The sequence below is a fragment of the Cydia fagiglandana genome, chromosome 18 (assembly GCF_963556715.1).
Source record: "Cydia fagiglandana chromosome 18, ilCydFagi1.1, whole genome shotgun sequence".
NCBI lineage: Eukaryota > Metazoa > Arthropoda > Insecta > Lepidoptera > Tortricidae > Cydia > Cydia fagiglandana.
Genome location: NC_085949.1, coordinates 10,053,842 through 10,063,846, shown reverse-complemented (window position 1 = coordinate 10,063,846; position 10,005 = coordinate 10,053,842). Strand labels below are relative to the sequence as shown.

General features: G+C 40.1%; 1 protein-coding gene across 1 annotated transcript; it reads right to left on the bottom strand.

Moving 5' to 3' along the window:
* Positions 1-1,787: 1,787 nt before the first annotated feature.
* Positions 1,788-9,198, bottom strand: LOC134673060 (L-threonine ammonia-lyase-like). The gene is made up of 11 exons (XM_063530997.1): positions 9,048-9,198; positions 8,547-8,660; positions 8,222-8,292; positions 7,790-8,077; positions 7,280-7,442; positions 5,771-5,926; positions 5,093-5,151; positions 3,965-4,042; positions 2,959-3,058; positions 2,550-2,675; positions 1,788-2,123 (listed from the first exon to the last, which is right to left on the bottom strand). Exons 1-11 carry the CDS (start codon positions 9,054-9,056, stop codon positions 1,953-1,955), a joined length of 1,335 nt encoding a protein of 444 aa, XP_063387067.1. The 5' UTR covers positions 9,057-9,198; the 3' UTR covers positions 1,788-1,952.
* Between the last annotated feature and the right edge of the window lie 807 nt (positions 9,199-10,005).

Below are 10,005 nucleotides of genomic sequence, written 5' to 3'. Positions count from 1 at the left end.
TTTAATGACTGTTTGTGTCAGAACGACGTCTACAATTTTACTAGGTAAAATTACGTTACCTACCAGCATTAAAAAATTAAGGCAAAGAGTATTAGCGTATTAGTAACCACCACATAATATATCTACAATGTGTAGAAGTGTAGAATAAAAGGGAAGCTATGACACGTCGTAGGTCGTAGGTACAGTCAGCAGCAGAATTTGCTAAGCGGGCGAAGTGTTCAAATCAAAATTATTACTTATTACATTGACACGCTCTTATACTCTTAACAGTTAAGTCGCGTCCAGATCATTTTGAATACCTCGCCCGCTTAGCAACTTCTGCTGCTGACTGTACATGACCACTATTGAACATTTCATGAGTGCGAGTGCCGCTAGCGACCGTTATTAAGTTGCTAAAAGGGCCAGGTATTCAAAATGATCTTGACGCGAATTTGTTGTTAAGAGAATATGAGCGTGTCAAGGTAATTTTGAACACCTCGCTCGCTTAGCAACTTTTGCTGCTGACTGGACCTGCGGGCCGATTTTTGAAATTCGACCACTCGATTTCGTGTATTTCGTTTAATGATATCTCCACTACTAGGCGTTTAAATTCTACTAATAGAATTGAAATCGAGTGGTCAATACCACTAGATTCCAAATTTCGATCGCTCGTATTTCAAAAACGTACTTAACCATACCGCCCGAAGTTAACGGAATTCAATAAAAACACGGTGTATACTAGTGATGTACCGACTATTGATTTGGCCGACTAGCCGACTAATCGGCGCTCGAGTGGCCGATTAGTCGGCCAGATCATTAGTTTCGTATAAGTTCAGATGAAAAACAATAGTTTTGCTCTTTTGGTTGCGCTATTCATATTTTAGCTTGGCTAAAAGGTGTTCTCTACAGGTTCAAAGACCTATCACAAGAATCCTCGTTCAATTTCTGTCTTTCTTTTATTTTGCGATCCTGAGCAGACCGTACAACTTGTAGGAGGTATTCCAAGGCTCTATTTCTCGTACGTAGTCGCCAGCGGTCAGCGTCTTTACGAGCAACGTGCCCTGTTTATAAGTCTCTAAATTTTGCAATAACATTAATAGTTCCCCATGGCTCCGCCATAAAAAAAAAACAAAAACTTAATTATAATATAATCCTTTAAGTATAGAACTTGCCCATGAAATTACACGAGAATCAGTTGAGATCGACCTGTAGAGGAAAACACCAGCCCACCACCATACGATAACGATCAAACGGTCAATTATATGAACAAATGTTTTTACACCCTGAATAGGTATTTTGGTAAAATAGACATAAAACATATGGTAAATATTGACTGTTGGTTTCTTTTTTTCCGTTTTTCTTTCACTAATAAAGTGCCGACTAATCGGCCATTTTGCCGACTAGTCGCCGACTAATCGCCGACTACAAATGTGGCCGGATAGTCGGCTTTCCCGACTAGTCGGCGACTAGTCGGTACATCCCTAGTGTATACATATATCACTCTATTCTCTCTGCTAATAATCAGTAATCGTGCACTTTTGAAAATATGTATATACTACACAAACATGATCCTAATTACAATTAGAAATAAAATATAGTTCGATATAAATAAACTTATTTATTGATATTAGCTTATTTACACATGTCATGGAGTCGGTTTTTAGATAAGGACATGATTTTGGAAGACACACAAAAATGTTGATTTACTTACTTAATTTCACGAAATATGTATGTAACCATTGCATAGCTTACTTCAGAACTCCAAATCATTGGCACCCACGTTTCTGGGTATAATGTGTAACATGCAGGTATTTCACGTGGCACGGCAGAAGGATAAAGACGAAGTCAATACAGAAATTACTCTCCAGAAATCGTCGTAGTTTGGTAATAGGAACTAGAAAGGCTGTATTATGCCACTGAACCGGAAGTTTAATTCAGCTATATCGACGTTCTTTTTTTGAAATTCCATCAGGTTACTTCTGCATACAAACGGGGTGCGGCGCGAGGCAGGGCCCGCGACGCGAGCCAGCTGGTTTGTCCGATTCATTCATTTCATGGAAGTAGTATTCCTTATAGTTCTTTTTGGTAGCTTCAATAAGCTCTTTTGTGTGGTCCCACCCTCTTGTTTCTACTATAAGTTTCATCTGAAATAAGTGAAGAAGCGTTTGAAAGATACATGAGCGGATAGTGAGGGTGTCGGTTAGCAATCTACTGTTTGGAAAGCTTTTCGTTACGATTGTTATGAGATGAGTAGATGACCGAGTACGCACGGAGACGCGTTTGAAAATTCAATTCTAAGAAAACTTTCTTAGAATTGAATATTCACCTCAGTTGCCTTTGAACAGTTTGAACCTGACAAACTATATCTTACCAGTCTTACCACTACTAGAAAAGTTACTCGAAAATAAAAGCATTCACAATTTATAGTGACTATAAAATCTATGTTGTATGTTCTACAAGGCGTAGTCACTGCAGCATTGAATCCCTGGCTTATCACATTAGATGCATAGCTACGCCATGATTCTCAATTATTCTTTATCGAATTATTGAATATGCAAAACAAATGATACCATAACACTGAACACATCTCCCTTGACCCAAGCGCGCTCAGGCACACAGTCTCGCACAGTGACCCCTATCGCTGTCATCATCTGGCACAGCTCCGCTAAGCCGCCCGGTCGGTCGCTCACCGTCACCTGGGGACAACCAAGAGATCTATTCAAACTGTGCTTTCTATTTCTAGTACTACTGACCATAGTCAGTCATAACTCATAAAGCCTAGCACGTTCCAAAGCCTGCGGCGCCCTCATACATACCTCATACTCACCCTCAAAGCGTCGGGCGTAACCCAACGTTTACGTGGCGCGCTATACGCGTTCCAAATCAGGGTACCTTTCGCGCCTCATATAAGAGGAAACCCATTCAAACCCCACCGTATCATTGTTGTTGTGTGGGTATATAAATGTTATGTATAGAAACCTTCATTTTGATCAGTCGACCTTCGGCAGCCATGCCGCGCTCCAGTGCGCGCGCCAGGATAGACGTGTCGATGTTGCCTCCCGATAAGATGCAGCATACCCTGTAAACAATTCAGTCCCTATCGATTGCGAACACGTACAGTAAATTTTACTTTTCTTAACCTGCCGGCGTATTATGGATGGCTTTATCCATCTTTATCCACGTGATAAAATAACTGTCACTTTTTAACACCATGGGATAGAAAGTGACAGACACCGTTTTATCACGCTGTCACGTATAGTTCGTTTTTTTTAGCATTAGAAAGAACTTGCAAGAAGGTAAGCGATCTAGACATGTCTTTTAATTGAAAAACGCTTTTTAAAAATTATTACTTATGAAAGCAGAAGAATATAAATAATCGTATTCGATTCATAATTGTTACATATTTGCCGTAACTTAGGTATTTTTAAAATGTGTTTTTCAATTAAAAGACACATCAAGATTGTTTACCTTATTTATTTTCTAATGCTGAAATAAACGAACTATAGACAAGAACGGCCATCATATCCGTACAACCCGATTCAGATTCAACATTTTTTTACGGTTTTGGTTTTATTTTGATTCAACCTAGAAGTTGCTCGACGCGACTTTATTGTTAAGAGACTAATGACTCCTCTACACGATGGGCCAACGCCGGCCACTCCAAGGGACGCATTTATGCGTTAAAGGGAGCAAGTGATATTGCTATCTCATTCTACCGCATGGCTTGGAGTGGCCGGCGTTGGCCCATCGTGTAGAGGAGCCATAAGAGAGCGTGTCAAAATAATTTTGAACACCTCGCCCGCTTAGCAACTTCTGCTGCTGACTGTACGTGAGATGCGCGTCAATCACTAAGACGACTGCCGAGTTAATATCAAAACTATAACAAATTGTTAAAATAGAATCGAACTCCTGTTTATTAAAACGTGTCTCATATATTTTCCATTCTTTTTGTTAACGTTTTCAAGAAAATTTGTTGAGCACTAACTTTTTCCCTTTGAGATTGGGAAAGAGGCCCGCCATGATAGCGGCAACGGCCACGGCACCAGCTCCTTCCACTACGAACCTGGAATTATAGAGGAACTAATCAAGCTGGAAGATACAGTACAGTCGCCATCACGCAGATAAGTATATCGGAGCGGCCAAGGTGTTTACAATATCTTAACACGCACTCTAACGCCTTGACAATAGAGGCGTGTTCAGATACTTTGTGAGCGCCTTGACCGCTCCGATATATCTGATGGCGACTGTACATTGAGAAAATACTTCAACCTTGATATTTGATAGTTACTGACTTATGTTGTTAATATAGATCTACCAGTGGATGATTGCGATAACGATAAGCCTAGGATTATACTGCAATTTTAAGCACAGGCCGTGCTCAAAAGCAGACGAACTTAGGTATTCCGCCTCTGTCTGCACTTTCTATATACGGCTTACTACTAGAGATGCAACGGATAGTTGTTTGGCCGGATACCGGATACCGGATATTCGGCCTGACCATCAGCCGAATATCCGGTATCCGGCCGCCGGATATTCGGCCAGCGGAACTATACCTTTCGGTTTTTCAGGTGCGCATTCTACAGGTTTGACCTGTTTCCTAGTGAACGTTCGCGCGGACTCATTTCTATTAGGTTTAAAATGAGTGCGCGCGCAAGTCAATGGAATTATTAAATTGTTTTAAAATAATAAACAAGTACGATTATGACTGTGTCTATTTCTTAAATCCAATTTGTTTACTCCGAAATCAACCAATGTTACCATCCGGTATCCGGCCGGATAGTAGGTCACTATCCAGTATCCGGCCGGATAGTAGGTCACGATCCGATATCCGGCCGGATAGTAGGTCACTATCCGGTATCCGGCCGGATAGTAAAATAATGGCCGGATAGGCCGGATACCGGATAGTAACCGGATATCCGGTGCATCTCTACTTACTACTCTAACTAGTAGGTAACCTGGGCTATAACCGCGAAAATCGAAGTTCGCAAATTGCGGGCATTTTTCTCTGTCACTCTAATTACGCCTTCATTGGAGTAAAAGAGAAAGATCCCCCCAATTTGCGAATTTCGGTTTTGGCGGTAGCCCCTCTGGACAGGACGAGTGCATTACTTACCTCTCTTCCTCTACGATGTGCATGATGGCTCGAGCTACCCAATCCTCTTTTACCACGACCTTTTTTAAAAAAAAGTGTTAAAAAACAAAGTTAATAGTGTTTGATTATGATAAATGTTATTGACTTTAATCGAAAGAAATGGTACTTCGCTTATGACTTTGATTGAAGGTTTGCACCTAATAAGGGGTTGTGCACAAATCACGCGAGGTATTTTTGGCTACTTTTTGACCCCCCCTCCCCTTGGTGATATTTGGTGAGGTTTTTGGCTACCCCCCTCCCCCCACGCAACCTCACGTGTATTTTTCTTATTTTTTTTCATTCGACCTAATTTTAAGATAAATAGAGTGTTGTATTTAGAAAATATTGTTTATTTTTCTATTTTCGTTAAATACAATGTATTTGAGTGAATGATGTGAGGTATTACATTCGCTATTTTGAAGTGCAGAGTGAAGATTTATGTTTAACGAAACCGAGAAAAGGTATTCACTCATGTGGTTGGATTTTTTTTCTTAGTTTTATTTACTGTAGAAAAATACACGTGAAGTTTCCTTATACCCCCCCTCCCCCAACATGATCTATCGTGAGTTTTTCGTGACCCCCCGCCCCCTATCGAACCTCGCGTGATTTGTGCACGACCCCTAAGTCGAGGGTATAAAATTCTGCTATAATATTAATTACCATTTTATCCAGTAGACCTTTTAAACTGTGGAATGTATTTACTCCGATGAGCGGTACACCCAGACCGTCGGCGATAGTTGAATCTATGGGCACGGCAGTTCTTTCGTTATTTTTTAACGACTCTACCATTGTGGTACATTTGTCAGTGCAAACACCCTGTAAAATTACAGTTACCATAAAATATATCTAAGTACAAAAATAAACTCTTTATTAAACATTAAGTAGGTACAAACAGCAACAATCCTATAACTGTACATCGGTGGACCTTATTACAAAAGGCATAAAGTCCACCGATGTACAGTTAACAGTGTCTACCATCGTACACGTGATTCTTGAGAAAAATGGCCAAAATGGCGAATAGAAAAAAATACAGTGGAGCGCAGAGCCAGGAGGATGATTGGCGACAAGAAGCTAACGGCTAAGCTTCAGTCTTTGGCCCATCGGCGGAAAGTCGCCAGCCTGTCGGTATTCTACAGGTTGCACTTCGGGGAGTGTGCCTAAGAGCTACACGAGCTTATTCCACATTCCACCGTCCCCATTCTACCATCGGACTTTTAGACGCACGGCCGGTTTCCATCCTTACTTGGTAGATATTCCACCAATTCGCACGAAGCGCTTTGCTTCTACTTTCCTTATGCGCACTGCCAAGGAATGGAATTCCTTGCCGGCGTCTATATTTCCGTGTTCTTATAACCCGGCAACCTTCAAATCAAGAGTGAACAGGCACCTTCTGGGCGAGCTCGCTCCATCGTAGGCCACGTCTACGCCTCGGCTATAATCTGTGGCCATGAGTAAGCCCATTCATAATTTAAAAAAAAATACAAAATATTCCTACTGCGAAGTTGTGCAGTTCGTTGGATTTTTCCATGTGCTTCTTTTGTTTACGCATGAGTTTACGCGGATCCAGCGTTTGACAATCCACCAGAATTCGGTCATGAAAATGGGTTCATTAAAATCGAGTGTTATCAACGAGGGGCTTGAGAGACCTGCACCCTGGATGGGTCAGCAGATCCAGCAACTTGAATGAGCTATGCAGGAGTTGCTAAAGGGCGCGTGGGTCGATTACCACAAAATAACGCACCTCGGAAGTTTCTTCACACATTATTTTATTAAAAATAGTTGAAGAAAAGTAGTTTTTACATGACGACACAAAACTGACATTAGTTTAATATCGATCACTACATTTTAATGCGAGGACAGAGCAAGCAAGCGTTTCATGGTAGTTCCGTTGGAGGCCATCAAACGGAAGAAGAAAGATTTCAAAAACAACTATAGACTTATATACGTTCTAATCATAGACAATCAGAGTTAAAGTAGCGAATAGAGATGGTATAGGGAGATTATACATTCACTTTCGCAACCGAGCAAAAAACGGCGCACTACCCCAGAAACCGGTCGTCTATATCTGCGTACAAAACAACCCGCTGAGCGGGTTGTCCGGCATCTGAGCAAACATTACGAGTGCCTACCAGGCGGGTTCTTGGTAGTCAAAGTGTTAACAGGGCTTACATATATCTCAACGTCGGGTTTGAGGTATTTAGCAGCGGTGGCGATGCCGGCACACAGGCTTCCGCCGCCCACGGGCACAAGTATCGCTTCTATTTGTGGTACTTGCTCTACTATCTCCAGCCCGATTGTACCCTGTCCTTCTACAATGTTCGGGTGATCGTAACTGAAATTTAATGTGATTTTATTAATTGGGCGGATAATATACGTCTTTGCGATATAAATAAATAAAATTTCATTCATTTAAACAGAGCACTGTGAGAGCATCAAGATTTAAAACGATCTAGATCGCGCTTTGGCGTTGCGCAATATGTATGTATATATAATTTAAAGCGTATCATACTTAGATTTGATTTCAAGGAGCCATCTTAAATAAGGATGAAGAAAATCTCTCCTAAATTACAGATGTGTAGAGTGCTACGCTACGTATTCTTTCTTACATCTGAATGGCATCTGAAGGGCTATTCCAGTAGACAGAATTGGAAGTAAGTAAAGATGGCACTTAGTTCTTACCCGTTAATATACATCATATGCTTATCTTTAGAAATTCCCATAGCATAACGTTTAGCCTCTCCAATGTTGGTGCCGTGAAGAAGGACCTTAGCACCGTACGTCTCGCACTTAGCCCGTTTGACAATGGCGGCATTTTTTGGCATTACGATGATGCAGGGGATATTGAGGTTGGTAGAATGCCAACTTAATGCCAGCCCGTGGTTTCCGGTACTCGCTGCGATCACGCCGTTTTTCTTCTGATCATCTGACAGATTCATCAGTGCGTTGCGCGCACCGCGCTCCTTGAAACTAAAAAATAAATCAAAAACCAAGATAATAAAAAACATAGTTTGTTCCAAATAAAAATTGCTGGTAAGGGTTTTATTTAACTCTTAAAGTAAATACGCATACTACACCATCCTGTAAAAATCGGAGTTAAATCTCACTAGATACCTTCCAGTATATTGTAGGAATTCTTGTTTCAAATACATTTCTAAGCCTAGTCGCTCGCCCATGTTTGCCTTCTGCAAAGAGAAAATGTGATAATAATTCAGATACTTTTCATCTCTACTACTAAGAAGGCATGACCTAAATTATTTATGCAATAAGTGAGCAAAGTTTTGGTGCACATGTTGATTTTGAAGTCTCGAGCGAATAAGCGAAATATTCTTTAATAGTAAAGAAAAATTAACTTTTCTACTGGCAAACCTATTAAGCCTTTCCAGGGTGGAAACTTTTGTTTGCTATTAAAGATAACCGGTATTTGATGGGTATTTACCGAACAAGGAGTTTTCGCGACGGCTCCGACGATGCGTCTTGCGGCTGCTATGATGTCTTCAGCCTTAATTTTGCGAGGATTCGCCGGGTCACACCACTCATCGAATTCTACGTTCTAAGAAGGAAAAACGCGTGTCAGCATTTTATACCTTAGATAAATGCATTGAAGCATTGAGCATTTGGATCGTCTTGTCTAGTATAAAGAATGGGTGGTTGGCCAACCCTCCATAAGTAATTGTGGCAGGAGATAAGGCTTGCTTAAATAAAGATGTTGTTGTATACCCTAAGTCATAATCATGGCATAACGCACTGCTATATGTTCGACTCTAACGCTCTTTACACTGCTTAGATGCACAAATCCATACTGTTGCCTGCAAAAAATCCTCTAAGTCTCATGCATTGTACTCATTTGCCACGTGAACCGGCTAAGACTCTATAATTTCGATTTATTAACATTTATTAATACTAAGTACATATTGAGAAGCGCTCCACTAATACTTACGTCTGCCATTTTGGTATTTTTTGAAATAATTTATTTTACGATAACATGTTAAAGAATAATTATACAAAACAAAGAATTTTGTAGATTTTCATGAACTTTACTTATATGACACACTTCATATTTGACAGATTTTTTTTCGGTAACTCTTAGACAAATAAGAAGGGTTGTAGACGTTATAGAAATAGAACATATAATAGAATCAAAGATAATTCTCTTTGATAGAATCAAAACATTACTGCCGGATTCGAACTTTAAGATATGTCAATTAATAGATCTAGAAACGATATGGATAAGATGTGTCAGTGTCAAAACGTGACGTTTTTGTTTGAATAAACGTCACATTTGATATTTATAATCCATATCGTTTCTAGATCTATTAATTGACGTATCTTAAAGTTCGGATCGGGCCGATAGAATAACCTTATTTTCCTATATTTAATATTCTAGGTACTACAAGTATTAGGCGCAACGAATTCTTTCTAATCGGGTGTCGGCAAAGGTGGCTTGTGAGCCACATGCGGCTCTTTGGACCTTCCATCCGTCCGACTCTACATATATGATTTCATTTAAAAATACGAATTTTGAACATTTCAATACAGACTTTATTTGATTAGAATATCACAGACATCATCATCATGCTGACACTTATATACTAAAACACTTATTATATTTATTATACAGTTAAGGAGTAAAGCAAACTAGCCTTTCAGTTTTCAGTGCGCAAAAGACATATTATCTACCCGATTCGATTATCTAGATTATCTAGAAACGATATGGATTAGATGTGTGTGTAGACGTTTCTTCAAACAAAAACGTCACTTTTGACACTGACATATCTAATCCATGTCGTTTCTAAATCTATTTTTGACGTATCTTAAAGTTCGAATCAGACCGTTGGCGTGTCATACGTCGACTAAAGACATTATTCATCACGGAGGAGACGAACAACGCTACGGGT

What these genes read in the sequence shown, in the direction of transcription:
- LOC134673060 (XM_063530997.1), bottom strand. An exon ending in TCGCGAAAACTCCTTGTTCG is followed by an intron (nt 8,293 to 8,546) that starts GTAAATACCCAT and finishes TTCTCTTTGCAG; the next exon opens with AAGGCAAACATGGGCGAGCG. An exon ending in CCCAATCTCAAAGGGAAAAA is followed by an intron (nt 3,059 to 3,964) that starts GTTAGTGCTCAA and finishes AATTGTTTACAG; the next exon opens with GGTATGCTGCATCTTATCGG.